Here is an 18,139-nt window from a genome sequence, read left to right on the forward strand (position 1 = left end):
TCCATTTTAGGAGTAGAACAGTGCTGGTTTATTTTTTTTTTGCCAATGTTAGGCTTTGTTTGTTTGTCTTGTTCTAGACATTTCTTGTGTGCCACCCCAGCTCTCTTGTTGTTTGTTTGTTTTTTTTTTGTTTGTCTGTTTTCTTGCCATGGCTAAATATTGGAAGGGGGCCTAGCGCTCATCTTGTTTATTTGCATATAATACTAGTATGTCAACTTTAAATGTATGTACTTGGAATATAAACGGCATTCACACGCCTGTTAAGTGGAGAAAGGTCTTGAATAATCTCAAGAGAGAACAGGTTCACATAGCCCTACTACAGGAGACACATTTGGACTCTATAGAACATTCTAAACTAGCCCAGGGAGGTTTTGGACATGTCTTTTTTTCATCGTTCACATCAAGGAGCAGAGGCACAGCAATTTTTACACTTCTTGATTGCATAAAAGATACAGGTGGTCGATACGTGATTGTGAAAGGTGTTTTATATGGAGAAGTTGCTTTTATGACTATCACCCACCAGGTCACCCTGGGGACTTTGTGGTCTCTGCTTTTACAAAGCTGGTAGAACTAAACGTCAGGAACTGTTTTGTTGGAGGTGATTTCAATTGTCATCTAAACCCAATTATGGATAAATCTCCTCAGGGTAAATCATATCTTCTACCCCAAGCCAAAGCTCTTTCCACTTTATGTGAGGAGCTGGACTACGTAGATGTGTGGAGGACACAACATTTAGTAGACAAAGAATTCACTTTTTTTCTCCAGAGTGCACTCGTGTTATACGAGAATAGATTATTTTTAATAGATTACTATTACTGTTCTTGAATACATTTCATTGGACTTCCTCACGAGTAAGCTACATAATAGGGAAGATGCGTTCTATAAAATATGGGACCCTTATTTGCGGTATGTTGGTCTGGATCTGGCAGCTATTTTTTCGCGGGGCTTTCTGTGATGTACAAAGGTCATTTTACCAATAGTGGAATGCCCATGATTCTTTTTTTAAACTGTATCTTTTTTTTATTATTATTATTATGAGTTTGGCTTTTTTGATTTTGAGCTGGGGTGTTGTTGTTGTTATATATTTGGTTCTGTTTTTGTTTTGTGTTTGTGTAAAAAGAAAAAATTAATAAACATATGTTAAAAAAATAAATAAAAGATGAAGATTTAAAAAGGGGCACAGTCTTAAAACTGATCACAAGAAAACTTTAAAAACATTTACACTGACAGTTTTTTTTTTCTCCGTTCTTTGAAATCAATTTAAATTCCCCCATTTGTGAGTGTTTTATTACAAATATCTAACAATATGGCTTGTGTGAATTTTGTTCACAAACTCCACCTCTTTACACCTTTGTCGGTTGTGCATCACGTATTAAATATGGCCCTTTGGAAGCCACTGTACCAAGCCTCCAGAACACCAAATTGCTATAAATTGTCCCTAAATTGACCCCGAATTGTCTGAACTGTGAAACCCTCTGTCCTCTTTGCATTGGCTCCCAATTTAGTTCAGACTGCAGTTTAAAATATTCATGACGACTTTTAGCGCTCTGCACAGTCAAATGCCACTTTACATCAGGGAACTCTTGCACACGTATGTGATCAGTAGGTCTCTGAGGTCCTTGGACCAGAATCTGTTGGTTGTACCAGGGTCAAGGCTGAAGACCAAAGGAGACTGTGCATTTGAGGTTGTGGCACCCAAACTGTGGAACGCACTGCCAAAACACCTACGTTCTGTGGACTCTGTTGGAACTTTTAAGGAGAAGCTCAAGACCTATTGTACAGACTTGATTTTAACTAGTTTTATGTTATTGCTGCTTTTAGTTCCTGTATTTTTATTATTGTGTTCTTAAATTCCTCTAAAGGACTTTGTGATTTTATCTTGAAAGTTGCTATACAAATAAACTTTAATTACTTACTAACTGTTCATCGAAGAAGTGTGTACTCCAGTATTTCTGCTGAGGGAAATTTTTGTGTAATTTCATTTATATTAGCAATGTTAACGTGTTAGCGGCTATCTTGGCTTCTCTGATGTTAGTGTCAGTTCACCATTACTGAGGCAACAATCTGGTAATACCTTTTCGTACCCCACCAAAGCCACCCATCAAGAAAACCACTGCCCAGTTCACAAAAATAAGCTTGAATAAACAAGAATAACCTTGACCCAAAGTTCGGTCATCTGTGGGCAGCTCGGAGTAGAGTCGCTGCTCTTTCATGTTTAAAGGAGTCAGCTGAGGTGGTTCGGGCATCTGGTAAGGATGCCTCCTGGGCGCCTCCCTAGGGAGGTGTTCCAGGCACGTCCATCTGGGAGGAGACTCCGGGGAAGACCCAGGACTAGGTGGAGAGATTATATCTCCACACTTACCTGGGAACGCCTTGGGATCCCCCAGTCAGAGGTGGTCAGTATGGCACGGGAAAGGGAAGTCTGGGGTCCCCTGTTGGAGCTGTTGCTCGCGGGACTTGAACCTGGAAAAGCGGTTGAAGATGAGTGAGTGAGTGAATCCTGACCCAGTGTTAGCCTGTTAGCTTTGTTTGGAAACTCTTACTCACATTTGTTAGTGGTAGGAAGTTGGCTGTAAGTTTGATAAATAAAGCCATTGTCACTGCATCTCCAGTTTGTTCACAGGTGCACTCTCCCTCTCTTTGTCTTCACTGTCCAGACTGGGGGAGCTGCATTCTTCACTGTCTGATGTCAATCTGGGCTTCAACAGGCTGAACTGCCTTTCTCCTGAGATCTGTTCTTTACTCCAGTTAATGCATGTGGACCTCAGGTATGTGCGCACACCATCACTGCAGACACATTTTACTCTCTGGTTCATGAAGAATTTCATCATTTTATTTCATCTGTCTCATGGAGCTCCAGTGCCTGGCAAAGCTCAGCTCTCTGCCGCTCAAAGATTAAAGCGACTGTATGTAGGTTTTGAACACAGGAGCAAATTCTACCAGATTCACAAGTCATAGTACTTCTGGAGCACGTTACCCGGAAAATGACCGTGTGTCACTCGCACGTCTTACTGTCATTGCAAAGCCCCAAATAGCTGTAGTCCTGAGTTGGTTCAGCCATACGACAAGAGTATGGTCCCCTCACATCCTGTATACATGTTTTATTTGTTTTCACGAGACACATAGAATTTCAGGGATTAAAGTTCTCTGTTGCTATGATGGATTTCTGTGAAGTGAGCTGTCAAAAGGTGTGCACACAAGGCATTCAAAATGGTCAAGTACAGCGCAATGCTAAAATACCCTCAGCCGCATGAGCATAAAAATATGAAACAGAATGTGACCTTTTGATGTCTTTAATAGGTCAAGGTTAGCCATAAGCAACAAGGTAAGTTTTAAAATACAGTTAGTCATTTTTATTCAGTCTGTCATGGTTCCTGGTGGTGTGGCACAGATGGTAATAGGACACAAAATGCAAACTAGCAGGCAGAGGAGCTGAGGTAATAAAAAGGCTATCAAAAACAACAAAAAAAACCCAAAAAACAAGCAGGGATTCGGTATACGGTTTGGCATTCAGCGGAGTGGAGGTAACAGGTCATTGTGAGGCAGAATTGTGATACCAAAAACAAGGGTTCAGGTTCACAACGTGGTGGAGATCTGAGAAGCAAGGTCAAAATGAGGCAAACAAGACTGTGGCAAAAGGTGAGGAAGTGAAAGAACCTCAACAAGCTGGCAGGGGACAGAGAGACAGTGAGGGCTTAAATACAGAGAGTAAATAGGGTGTGGTGTGAAACAGGTGCAAAGAATGTGCTGGAAGGAGGTGTGACCGAAAGACAGTGTGGTGAGACAAAAGCAAAGCGGACTGAGACAAGAGTACATGTACGAGGTCTGTTAGAAAAGTATCTGACCTTTTTATTTTTTTTCAAAACCTTGATGGATTTGAATCACGTGTGCTTGCATAAGCCAACCTTGAACCTTCGTGCGCATGCGTGAATTTTTTCACGCCTGTCGATTGCATCATTTGCTTGTAAGCAGCCTTTGTGTGAGGACGTGTGTAGTCTCTCGGCGTTTTTTTCATTCCAAGGAAAAAGACGGAACTGGAGCAGCGCGACTGCATCAAATTTTGCCAGAAACTGGGCGACAGCCAGGTGGAAACCATTCGGATTATTCAGACGGCTTTCGGTGACGATCCTATGGGCATCACACAGATTAAGGAGCGGTACAACCGGTTTAAACACGGCCGCACAATGGTGGAGAGCGCTCCGGGCGGCCATCAACGCGCTGAAATGACCGGATCATTTCCAAAGTGAACGCTGTGGTGATGTGGGACCATCATGTGACTATCTAAGAAATTGCGGAAGAGGTGGGCATCAGCACTTTTTCGGCACATTCCACTGTGACAGAAGATTTGGCCATGAAAAGAGCGGCGGCGAAATTCTTTCCTGAAGCTTCTGACGGCAGAGCAGAAGCGCCTCCGTGATGAAGTCTCACAGGACATGTTGTGACATGCCCACCACTTCCACAATTTCTCAGATAGTTGCACGACTGAAAAGTCACCAAAAGCCGCCTGAATCTTCCGAATGGTGGAAGAGGTGGGCATGTCACAACATGTCCTGTGAGACTTCAACACAAAGGTGCTTTTGCTCTGTCAGGAGCGGCACGAATTTCGATGCCACTCTTTTCATGGCCAAATCTTCTTTCACAGTGGAATGTGCTGAAAAAGTGCTGATGTCCACCTCTTCCGCAATTTCTCGGATAGTCACACGACGGTCCCGCATCACCACAGCGTTCACTTTGGAAATGATCTGGTCATTTCAGCGTGTTGATGGCTGACGGGAGCGCGGCTCACTCTCCACCATTGTGCGGACGTCTTTAAACCGGTTGTACCGCTCCTTAATCTGTGTGATGCCCAGAGGATCGTCACAGAAAGCCGTCTGAATAATCCGAATTGTTTCCACCTGGCTGTTGCCCAGTTTCTGTCAAAATTTGATGCAGTCGCGCTGCTCCAGTTGTTCCATCTTTTTCCTTGGAATGAAAAAACGCTGAGTGCACAACACACACCTCACACAAAGGCTGCTTAGAAGCAAATGACGCAATCGACAGGCGTGAAAAAATTCACACATGCACACAAAGGTTCAAGGTTGGCTCATGCAATCACACGTGATTCAAATCCATCAGGTTTTTGAAAAAAATTAAAAGGTCGGATACTTTTCTAACAAACCTCGTACATAATGTACAGTGGTCCCTCGCTATATCATGGTTCACCTTTTGCGGTCTCGCTGTTTTGCGGATTTTTTTAGTGCAATTTTGCATGCTGCTTCTTTTTTTTTTTTACTGTCTGCTGTGCTTAGTTGCAGCCAAAATCTGGCAACAGGTGCAGAGACTACACTCGCTGTTTTGATGCAGAGCGCTCCAGCAGTGAAGAAAAAGCACGCGCATTGTGTTCTGCGTGTGTCTGTTTATAAGAACTTTCTCACTCAGAAGAAAAAAAGAGCACCAACAACTACCCATATCACTCGGAAAGAGACACCTGCACCGAGGTGGAAAAAGACGCTGCGGAGCGGCGCCATGATGAAGAGGCGCGATCAGAGGAACTGTGAAATACTGGTCAGTTACTATTAATAATTTCTTATGTGTCCAACCTTGTAGGTTGATCATAAAAATTAAATTTGTTAGTTCTAAAAGCCATCATAATTATTTATAGGAAAACGTTCTATTTTTATTTCTCAAACAAATGTTTGGGCCTGAAAACAGGTTTTGATCTTTGGTTTCATTCTATAATACTGGACTTATTTTTCTACTAAGGTTTGAACTTTGAGAGTGTTTACACAGGAGAGAAAAGTGAGAAAATGTGTGTAGTGAGGGGTTTTACAGCCTTAAATCATCTATAATAATTGTAAAAAAATAATGCTGACTACTTCGCGGAATTCACCTATCGCGGGCTATTTTTAGAACGTAACTCCTGTGATAAACGAGGGACCACTGTACATGTACATGGTGTAAATGGCGAATACTGGAAAAAGAGTGTCTGTTTTTACAAAGCCTGTCTGATCAGAGGGTATGACATTAGGTAAAACAGTTTATAAATGGCAATCCAATACTTGAGCCAATATTTTATAATCACAGTTCAGATGTGAGATTGGCCTGTATAGAAGCACATTCTGAGGGGTTCTTTATCTTTTTTTAGGAAGCAACATTATACAGACCTGATTCAGAGTACGAGGAAGTGACTCCTTACTAAAGGAGTCTTCACATACTGCTGCCAAAATGGAGGATAGTTGGTCAGAAAATGCAGCATAAAACTCACTCGGCAGACCATCTGGGCCTGGCCATTTCGGAGGTTGTAATGATTTTTTTTTTGACAGGGACCATGCAGTCAACATAGATCAAGCAATGTCTGCCACTGACGTGATGCACAGAGAGTTTATAGCTTCAACTAATTCACACCTCTTGTCCCTGGATGGGCCTTTCCACAAATTACATGACGCATAATTCTACAGTTTACATAATTCTACAATTTAAATAGATAATAAACCACCTCATGCATCATTTCATTCGATCATCAATCCACCTTCTCATGTAAAATTCTCTTACTTTTCCACACCTACCAACACACATCCACAAAACTTAACCAACAAACAACCAACAACAAAACTTAAGAACTGAATTTCTGAGTTTTAACACAATCACTCCTCCATTCAATCCTTCCTTGACTCACTTTTTTTACTCACAATGCTATGTCTGCACATGGGGGCAACATTGGTGACTTTTAAGCCAAAAGTTGAGCCTGGAGGTGAACATCCTAAACTCAGATATATTCTTGAGCTCGGGCAGCAATGAGTTCCACAACTTTATGCTTTTAAAAGAAAAGGCAGACTGTCCAAATGAAGTTCTACACTGTGGGATGTTATAGTTCTTGTTTATAGAACCTCAGTCTCTGAACAAATGAACTAAGTGGCTCTGGTGCTTCATTATTAATACATTTAAATAACAGTTTGAGGAAACAGACTACCAAAGCTTTCAAAGCTTAGCAATCTGTACTTCTCAAGAATATTACAGAGATGTAACGAATTGGCTTTTTATCCATAATTTTTATTGTTTGGTTGTACAGTGAAGCAATGCACTTCATGACAGAGGGCGTGGCCTGGGCCCACGTTGTCATGCAGTATGATATATGTGAGAATATCATAGCATGCATGTACAGGAGGGCTGCCTGTTTTGGAATATAAGATTTAATTAATTTAAAACTGTTAAGATTTCTTTGTATGGTTTTGGAGATTTTCTTAATATGTTTATCAAATTTCTATTGGGGGTCAAGGATCAGCCCAAGATATATCATTCTGTTACAGATTGTATGTTTGTATTCTGCCAATGTGTTTGAAAACTTTGTTCTACATTTTGTTTTCTATTTGAAAAACACATTGAAACTGATTTAGTACCAACTGATTTTGAATGAGTCATTGGTCAAAAGTTATTAAAAGCTTTTTTATGTCGAAGTATGTGGCCACTATGGCGCCACCATTTTGACCCTTCGCCATGGAACATCAAGTCATAATAACTCCTTCATGCTTTGTCTGATTGACTTGAAACTTCACATGTGGGTCATTCCATGACAATTCAGCGAGGGCCTCACACACTTTGTCTCCAATTTTCTTCACATTTTAATCAAATATTCCCAGACTATTCAATCAATCAATCAATCAGTTTTATTTATATAGTGCCAAATCACAACAAACAGTTGCGACGCCCTGTGAGCAAGCACTTGGCAAAGGTGGGAAGGAAAAACTCCCTTTTAACAGGAACAAACCTCCAGCAGAACCAGGCTCAGGGAGGGGCAGTCTTCTGCTGGGACTGGTTGGCGCTGAGGGAGAGAACCAAGAAAAAGACATGCTGTGGAGGGGAGCAGAGATCAATCACTAATGATTAAATGCAGAGTGGTGCATACAGAGCAAAAAGAGAAAGAAACACTCAGTGCATTATGGGAACCCCCCAGCAGTCTAAGTCTATAGCAGCATAACTAAGGATGGTTCAGGGTCACCCGATCCAGCCCTAACTATAAGCTTTAGCAAAAAGGAAAGTTTTAAGCCTAATCTTAAAAGTAGAGAGGGTGTCTGTCTCCCTGATCTGAATTGGGAGCTGGTTCCACAGGAGAGGAGCCTGAAAGCTGAAGGCTCTGCCTCCCATTCTACTCTTAAAAACCCTAGGAACTACAAGTAAGCCTGCAGTCTGAGTGAAGTGCTCTATTGGGGTGATATGGTACTACGAGGTCCCTAAGATAAGATGGGACCTGATTATTCAAAACCTTATAAGTAAGAAGAATTTTAAATTCTATTCTAGAATTAACAGGAAGCCAATGAAGAGAGGCCAATATGGGTGAGATATGCTCTCTCCTTCTAGTCCCCGTCAGTACTCTAGCTGCAGCATTTTGAATTAACTGAAGGCTTTTTAGGGAACTTTTAGGACAACCTGATAATAATGAATTACAATAATCCAGCCTAGAGGAAATAAATGCATGAATTAGTTTTTCAGCATCACTCTGAGACAAGACCTTTCTAATTTTAGAGATATTGCGTAAATGCAAAAAAGCAGTCCTACATATTTGTTTAATATGCGCTTTGAATGACATATCCTGATCACAAATGACTCCAAGATTTCTCACAGTATTACTAGAGGTCAGGGTAATGCCATCCAGAGTAAGGATCTGGTTAGACACCATGTTTCTAAGATTTGTGGGGCCAAGTACAATAACTTCAGTTTTATCTGAGTTTAAAAGCAGGAAATTAGAGGTCATCCATGTCTTTATGTCTGTAAGACAATCCTGCAGTTTAGCTAATTGGTGTGTGTCCTCTGGCTTCATGGATAGATAAAGCTGGGTATCATCTGCGTAACAATGAAAATTTAAGCAATGCCATCTAATAATACTGCCTAAGGGAAGCATGTATAAAGTGAATAAAATTGGTCCTAGCACAGAACCTTGTGGAACTCCATAGTTAACCTTAGTCTGTGAAGAAGATTCCCCATTTACATGAACAAATTGTAATCTATTAGATAAATATGATTCAAACCACCGCAGCGCAGTGCCTTTAATACCTATGGCATGCTCTAATCTCTGTAATAAAATTTTATGGTCAACAGTATCAAAAGCAGCACTGAGGTCCAACAGAACAAGCACAGAGATAAGTCCACTGTCCGAAGCCATAAGAAGATCATTTGTAACCTTCACTAATGCTGTTTCTGTACTATGATGAATTCTAAAACCTGACTGAAACTCTTCAAATAGACCATTCCTCTGCAGGTGATCAGTTAGCTGTTTTACAACTACCCTCTCAAGAATCTTTGAGAGAAAAGGAAGGTTGGAGATTGGCCTATAATTAGCTAAGATAGCTGGGTCAAGTGATGGCTTTTTAAGTAATGGTTTAATTACTGCCACCTTAAAAGCCTGTGGTACATAGCCGACTAATAAAGATAGATTGATCATATTTAAGATCGAAGCATTAAATAATGGTAGGGCTTCCTTGAGCAGCCTGGTAGGAATGGGGTCTAATAGACATGTTGATGGTTTGGATGAAGTAACTAATGAAAATAACTCAGACAGAACAATCGGAGAGAAAGAGTCTAACCAAATACCGGCATCACTGAAAGCAGCCAAAGATAACGATACGTCTTTGGGATGGTTATGAGTAATTTTTTTCTCTAATAGTTAAAATTTTATTAGCAAAGAAAGTCATGAAGTCATTACTAGTTAAAGTTAAAGGAATACTCGGCTCAATAGAGCTCTGACTCTTTGTCAGCCTGGCTACAGTGCTGAAAAGAAACCTGGGGTTCTTATTTTCTTCAATTAGTGATGAGTAGAAAGATGTCCTAGCTTTACGGAGGGCTTTTTTTATAGAGCAACAGACTCTTTTTCCAGGCTAAGTGAAGATCTTCTAAATTAGTGAGACGCCATTTCCTCTCCAACTTACAGGTTATCTGCTTTAAGCTGCGAGTTTGTGAGTTATACCATGGAGTCAGACACTTCTAATTTAAAGCTCTCTTTTTCAGAGGAGCTACAGCATCCAAAGTTGTCTTCAATAAGGATGTAAAACTATTGACGAGATACTCTATCTCACTTACAGAGTTTAGGTAGCTACTCTGCACTGTGTTGGTATATGGCATTAGAGAACATAAAGAAGGAATCATATCCTTAAACCTAGTTACAGCGCCTTCTGAAAGACTTCTAGTGTAATGAAACTTATTCCCCACTGCTGGGTAGTCCATCAGAGTAAATGTAAATGTTAAGAAATGATCAGACAGAAGGGAGTTTTCAGGGAATACTGTTAAGTCTTCAATTTCCATACCATAAGTCAGAACAACATCTAAGATATGATTAAAGTGGTGGGTGGACTCATTTACATTTTGAGCAAAGCCAATTGAGTCTAATAATAGATTCAATGCAGTGTTGAGGCTGTCATTCTCAGCATCTGTGTGGATGTTAAAATTGCCCACTATAATTATCTTATCTGAGCTAAGCACTAAGTCAAACAAAAGGTCTGAAAATTCACAGAGAAACTCACAGTAACGACCAGGTGGATGATAGATAACAACAAATAAAACTGGTTTTTGGGACTTCCAATTTGAATGGACAAGACTAAGAGTCAAGCTTTCAAATGAATTAAAACTCTGTCTGAGTTTTTGATTAATTAATAAGCTGGAGTGGAAGATTGCTGCTAATCCTCCCCCTCTGCCCGTGCTACGAGCGTTCTGGCAGTTAGTGTGACTCGGGGGTGTTGACTCATTTAAACTAATATATTCATCCTGCTGTAACCAGGTTTCTGTAAGGCAGAATAAATCAATATGTTGATCAATTATTATATCATTTACTAACAGGGACTTAGAAGAGAGAGACCTAATGTTTAATAGACCACATTTAACTGTTTTAGTCTGTGGTGCAGTTGAAGGTGCTATATTATTTTTTCTTTTTGAATTTTTATGCTTAAATAGATTTTTGCTGGTTATTGGTGGTCTGGTAGCAGGCACCGTCTCTACGGGGATGGGGTAATGAGGGCATGGCAGGGGGAGAGAAGCTGCAGAGAGGTGTGTAAGACTACAGCTCTGCTTTCTGGTCCCAACCCTGGATAGTCACGGTTTGGGGGTTTAATAAAATTGGCCAGATTTCTAGAAATGAGAGCTGCTCCATCCAAAGTGGGATGGATGCCATCTCTCCTAACAAGACCAGGTTTTCCCCAGAAGCTTTGCCAATTATCTATGAAGCCCACCTCATTTTTTGGACACCACTCAGACAGCCAGCAATTCAAGGAGAACATGCAGCTAAACATGTCACTCCCGGTCCGATTGGGGAGGGGCCCAGAGAAAACTACAGAGTACGACAGTTTTTTTCAGAACAACAAATCTGACGTTTGAGGCCTGTAGGCCAAGTAGTTTCTGAGGTATGGCCAATTTAGTGTGTATGGTGTCTGCTGTTTTTTTTAGGCAGAAATTATGTCCGTCATTTCTGGAGCCATGTTCAAGGTAGAATCAGCAAATAATGGACTTAGAGGCCTGAAATTTTCTGTGGCAGTTGTCATGGACACCCAGACTTTGACTATAGTCAAACAGACATTGACACTAAACTGTGAAGTTTATGTATGCTCAAACTATGGAAAATATTACATTGACGATTGCAAGCATCCATGTTTGAGACACTGAAGCATACCATTACACTCATAGCAGCCTTTTTATTTCTTGGCTCCTTAATGCAGATATACTGGCTGTGAAATATGTAAATTTGGCATATCTGTGGTAAACAGTTATTGTAGGAGAAACCTCTGAAATCTGAAAAATGCATTTTGTGGTCGAATTTTATTAGAAGAAATGCCCATGTGGCCAGTAAATAAAACTCTTCAAACTGATTCCATTTTGAAGGTGTTGATATCTACTTTATGTGTTATAAATATGGCCTTCTTTATGAAACTCCTACCTGGTTAATATAAGCCTAGTAACCGTGAAACCTTGGGGAATCCCCCTGGCAGATCTATGTGCAAGCATTCTGGGGTGTGCCATGAATCATATGAATGCAGTGTGTGTGCTCACAGTTAAAATGAAATTGTCATTTCAGCACGAGAAATACATTTGCGAGTGCAGCACTCTCAGGCGGCACTGCATTAAAAACCGACATCATTGTGTAAAGGATCTTTCCGAGTGGGCTCAGGAACACTTCAGAAAACCATTGTCAGTTAACACAGTTCGTCGCTACATCTACAAGTGCAAGTTAAAACTCTACCATGCAAAGTGAAAGTCAAACATCAACAACATCCAGCAACACCGCCGCCTTCTCTGGACCTGAGCTTATTTGAAATGGACAGACGCAAAGTGGAAAAGTTTGCTGTGGTCTTATGAGTCCACATTTCAAATTGTCTTTGGAAATCATGGACGTCGTGTCCTCTGGACAAAAGAGGAAAAAGACCATCCAGATTGTTACCAGCGCAAAGTTCAAAAGCCAGCATCTATGATGGTATGGGGGTGTGTTAGTGCCCATGGCACGGGCAACTTACACATCTGTGATGGCACCATCAATGCTGAAAGGTACATCCAGGTTTTGGAGCAACACATGCTGCCATTCAAGCAACGTCTTTTTCAGGGACGTCCCTGCTTATTTCAGCAAGACAATGCCAAGCCACATTCTGCACGTGTTCCAACAGCGTGGCTTCGTAGTAAGAGTGCGGGTACTAGACTGGCCTGCCTGCAGTCCAGAGCTGTTGCCCAGTGAAAATGTGTGGCGCATTATGAAGCACAAAATACAACAACGGAGACCCCGGACTGTTGAACAACTGAAATCGTACATCAAGCAGGAATGGGAAAGAATTCCACCTACAAAGCTTCAACAATTAGTGTCCTCAGTTCCCAAACACTTGTGTTGTTAGAAGGAAAGGTGATGTAACACAGTGGGGAAACATACCACTGTCCCAGCTTTTTTTGAAATGTGTTGCAGGCATCCATTTCAAAATGAACAAATATTTGCACAAAAACAATAAAGTTTATCAGTTTAAACATTAAATATCTTGTCTTTGTGGTGTATTCAACTGAATATAGGTTGAAGAGGATTGTTTTTTTGTTTACATTTTACACATCCCAACTTCATTGGAATTGGGGTTGTACATACTTTGTTATGCAACACAGTACATTGCTGTTTGTATTTGGAAATAAAGTCCAATAAAGACTTGGAAATGTATCCATCGTCTGACAATTTTATGTTATGTATGTTTATATATTTTCCCCCAGAAATAACCAGCTAAGCATTTTGCCCTCTGACATGAAGAACCTAACTAAGCTGCGCTCGATCATCCTCAATTATAACAGGTAAGGCTCCATGTCCCTCACATTTTACACTCATGAGCAGAGGTGCAGTCTTCACCCAGGTGAAGAGCAGTTGCCAAGTTTTAAGAATTTTATATATATATATATATATATATATGAATAAATAAAAAATTTAAAAAGCCAAGGAAAAACTGTTATTTACTTCTGTGGCAAACGTTTGCAGGCTATAACTGTTTTGGCCTGCATCAGATTTAATCTATGGTTTGATTTCATGATGGTCATGTTTGTTAAATTAATTGGAAATTAATCTTCGGTGAGACACCACAGTGGATATTAAGTCTTGCGTTTTCATAGCCTCATGTGAGACTGAAAGATAAATGTAATGTGCTGCTGCTCGTCCACACACCAGCCAGTGAGAGACTTTGTTACCAATATTGCCATGAGCTCCGCAGAGCTCTGAATGTAACTGCGTCGTGTTGAAATTACAAAGTAAATGGATGGAAACTTTCTGCAGCAGGATGACTGTTTAAAGCACGACAGCTCATCGGTAATAAAGTGAAACTAGCGTGTTGCCCGTGGGGATCCACTGGCACTGGATTGGGTAGTGCTTATAAAATAGGTAGCTGACATTTTTGTGGTAATAAATTAAGCAAAGCTTGTATAATGAGTTGGAATAGTGTGTGAGTCCAGCATGTTTTTAGAACCTTAGACCTCAACAATTTTTAGAAGAAGAACTCAACATTTTTATTTCCTGTTAATTATGGGTTTTTTTTTTGTTAATTTGCTGTTTTAATGTATTTATAAATTTAGATTCTTGATATCATATACACACTATTATTATTTTATTTCTACTTCTTTTTTGTCATTTGATTTTTAAATGGACCACAATGGAAATAAATATTTTCACTTTCTTGTATCATCCATGTATTTTTAATGTATTTACAATTATAATATGTACTTGCATTGAAATTAAAATAACTCACCACACTCACACTTTTAATATAAAGATGACTTACCACCCCCTGCTGGAATGGCATGTGAGACCACAAAGTAGTTGGCAACATCCATTGCTCTGTTTTCACACCTTTCATCCTTTATCCAAATTACTTAGATTAGATTAGCCAGAACTTTATTGATGCCTTGGGAGGACTCCCTCAGGGAAATTGAGGTTCCCACAGCATTGTATAGCAGCATACAGAGCATCTCAAATGGCAAATGTCAACTGTCCACAGTTTCTCTGATCAAAGTTGCACACATGCACACAGACCTGCTGTAAGCAGGTGCTTTTAATTTGGCAAACAAAAACAGTCGCAGAGAACATTAAAAACACTGTACATTTCACTCATGATATATGATAAGCCTTTATTCATCCCTCAATGGGGAAATTTCAGATTTCCACACTCACATTCCACATACAAACAGAAATTAATCTACAGTTATTACTTGTTTACCGTAATAATGACACACATCAGAATTAGGACAACACATATACATTTGACATTGTTTATGTGCACTAAACTTGAAACAGTCCGTTTTCCAATTGAGGCGATGTGAGTGTGTTTGTAGCCGCAACAACTATCAAGTCGCGCCGCCTGCCAGCTTGGGAAAGAACGGAGGCCTGCCGCAGGGAGGGAGGGGCAGGTGAGAGGTGAGAGGAGAAAACTGGAACATGCTTCAGTCCATGTGTAAGTCTGTCAGTTTATTGTCCTTGTGGGTTGAGATAAGAATGGAGCCGAATAATCTCACCAGAACCTGGATAAATTCCTCTGGAGGAAAACAGTAGGCAATTGACCTTGATGCTAGATAGCCTGTAGTGTTGCAGCTGAGCAGTGAAAACACTTTTAACTGTTCCACTCACACAGCCAAATCCCAATTATGAATTAAGAATATTCCCAGTTATTGAATTAAGAATATTTACCGGCCTCCGAAATCTTCAGCTTCAACTGCAAGGCACGCATCAGCTCCAAGGTGTCATCCAATTTGCGTCTGAGTTCAAGAGTCAACGCAGTCTGAAAATGCACTTCCTTGCCGATCTCATTAATCATGACGGACAAGCGAGGGCCGTGGTTCTTGATGCCGCCGTCTTGCCAATTTTCCGGTAGATCAGGGCAGCACATAAGCCAAAAAGTACCAGCCCTGCTACCATGACATCAAAAATGAATAAATCCTGGACATCCTCAATGGAGAAAGGCGCCAAGCATGCCACACGCCAGGAACTCCAGGAGTCGAGAACATAGCCCGCAGGATATGTTCCATCTGGGCAGGTAGGATCCCCCAGTCCTGACCTTCTTGTAGAAAAAATGGTGTCAATAGTGTTCAGAGACCAGCTGATCAATTTTATGATTAATCCAATAGTACAACCCCTGGCAAAAATTATGGAATCACCGGCCTCGGAGGATGTTCATTCAGTTGTTTAATTTTGTAGGAAAAAAGCAGATCACAGACATGACACAAAACTAAAGTCATTTCAAATGGCAACTTTCTGGCTTTAAGAAACACTATAAGAAATCAGGAAAAAAAATTGTGGCAGTCAGTAACGGTTACTTTTTTAGACCAAGCAGAGGGAAAAAAAATATGGACTCACTCAATTCTGAGGAAAAAATTACAGAATCATGAAAAACAAAAGAATGCTCCAACACATCACTAGTATTTTGTTGCACCACCTCTGGCTTTTCTAACAGCTTGCAGTCTCTGAGGCATGGACTTGAGTGACAAACAGTACTCTTCATCAATCTGGCTCGAACTTTCTCTGATTGCTGTTGCCACATCAGCTTTGCAGGTTGGAGCCTTGTCATGGACCATTTTCTTCAACTTCCACCAAAGATTTTCAATTGGATTAAGATCTGGACTATTTGTAGGCCATGACATTGACCCTATGTGTCTTTTTGCAAGGAATGTTTTCACAGTTTTTGCTCTATGGCAAGATGCATTATCATCTTGAAAAATAAATTCATCATCCCCAAACATCCTTTCAATTGATGGGATAAGAAGTGTCCAAAATATCAATGTAAACTTGTGCATTTATTGATGATGTAATGACAGCCATCTCCCCAGTGCCTTTACCTGACATGCAGCCCCATATCATCAATGACTGTGGAAATTTACATGTTCTCTTCAGGCAGTCATCTTTATAAATCTCATTGGAACGGCACCAAACAAAAGTTCCAGCATCATCACCTTGCCCAATGCAGATTTGAGATTCATCACTGAATATGACTTTCATCCAGTCATCCACAGTCCACGATTGCTTTTCCTTAGCCCATTGTAACCTTGTTTTTTTCTGTTTAGGTGTTAATGATGGCTTTCGTTTAGCTTTTCTGTATGTAAATCCCATTTCCTTTAGGCGGTTTCTTACAGTTCGGTCACAGACGTTGACTCCAGTTTCTTCCCATTCGTTCCTCATTTGTTTTGTTGTGCGTTTTCGATTTTTGAGACATATTGCTTTAAGTTTTCTGTCTTGACACTTTGATGTCTTCCTTGGTCTACCAGTATGTTTGCCTTTAACAACCTTCCCATGTTGTTTGTATTTGGTCCAGAGTTTAGACACAGCTGACTGTGAACAACCAACATCTTTTTCAACACTACGTGACGATTTACCCTCTTTTAAGAGTTTGATAATGCTCTCCTTTATTTCAATTGACATCTCTCATGTTGGAGCCATGATTCATGTCAGTCCACTTGATGCAAGTTTTGGGGATGAAAATTTACAGGGTGATTCCATAATTTATTCCTCAGAATTGAGTGAGTCCAATTTTGTGTCATGTCTGTGATCTGCTTTTTTCTACAAAATTAAACAACTGAATGAACATCCTCCGAGGCCAGTGATTCCATAATTTTTGCCAGGGGTTGTAGTCCAATAGATCCAGAATCCGATATAGTTTTGAGGAAATCACAGTCTGGTGAAATAGGGACTTGAAGGTTAAAAGCAGAGAGATAAGGGAGAGTGGAGAGAAATGCGACGGCCCTCGTCGGAGTCCCAAGCTGAATGTTACCAACATGAAACTTAAGTCAGTCATGGTAATAGCAACCTAGACTTAACTAAACTGACTAAACCAGTTGAACTACAAAAACAATAAATGATAACACTAACAACACTGTTAAACTAACATAAACCACAACAACATTTAAAACCTCAAAACCCTGAACTCTCATAGTGCATTGTAGCACAATGTTCATTGTTTACTGGTTAACTAAAATTGCTAATTTCTCCAAACATATTTGTCCTTTCAACTTTCCATTTTCACAGTGTTCATCCTTGACCGAAAATACATAAGCATACCAACCGGCAAATGTCAGCTCTCCTCGGTTTTTGCTCAGTCGAAGCCATACGCACATGCACACAGAGGCCACTTGGCTATTTTATGTAGATGGGCCTTGTTAGTGCAGAAGGACCAAAACGTTGACCTGACTTTTTTCCCCTGCTGGCCAAAGGTCCAAAGGGGGATTATGTCGTTGCAATTTCTTGTCCATCTGTCTGTCCTGAAAAGAGTATGAGTTCTGAAATCAGCTCTTCTCATCCTTTTAGGTAGAATTTTGTGAAACTTGGTGCAAGTCCTTGCTATCGGTTGGTAATATACATATTATCATATTGTTTGAGTTTGCCCCATTTTACCAGAGTTATGACCCTTGATTAACAAATCAAGGGCCAAATATACTCTGTCAGTTTCATGAGTGGGTGCCTGCATTCTGGAATCAATTCCTCCTACATTTTTAGGAGGAATTTGTGAAATTCGGTACAAGTCCTTGTATTGGTAATACGCAGCGGTGGGCACAGCTAACCAAAAAGTTAGCTTCAATAACTGCTTTTCAGCTAACTGAAAAGTTATCTTTTATAACGCTAAACTGATAAACCACCAAAAAATTTATCAGAAGCTACAGCTAACCACTAACTGCTAACTTTCAGTATTGT

General features: G+C 40.3%; 1 protein-coding gene across 4 annotated transcripts in view; it reads left to right on the forward strand.

Annotated features, from left to right (window-relative positions):
* The window catches only part of lrrc40 (leucine rich repeat containing 40), a 216,936-nt gene that overhangs the window by 171,074 nt on the left and 27,723 nt on the right, over positions 1 to 18,139 (forward strand). For 3 of the 4 annotated variants that reach the window (XM_034180743.1, XM_034180742.1, XM_034180741.1), the window contains 2 exons: positions 2,658 to 2,768; positions 13,195 to 13,272. In XM_034180743.1, the coding sequence (XP_034036634.1) occupies positions 2,658 to 2,768; positions 13,195 to 13,272 (189 nt within the window). The remainder of the gene's footprint in view (positions 1 to 2,657; positions 2,769 to 13,194; positions 13,273 to 18,139) is intronic. The other variant, XM_034180744.1, reaches the window with a different exon arrangement.

Source organism: Thalassophryne amazonica, chromosome 10, assembly GCF_902500255.1.
Source record: "Thalassophryne amazonica chromosome 10, fThaAma1.1, whole genome shotgun sequence".
NCBI classification, from domain to species: domain Eukaryota; kingdom Metazoa; phylum Chordata; class Actinopteri; order Batrachoidiformes; family Batrachoididae; genus Thalassophryne; species Thalassophryne amazonica.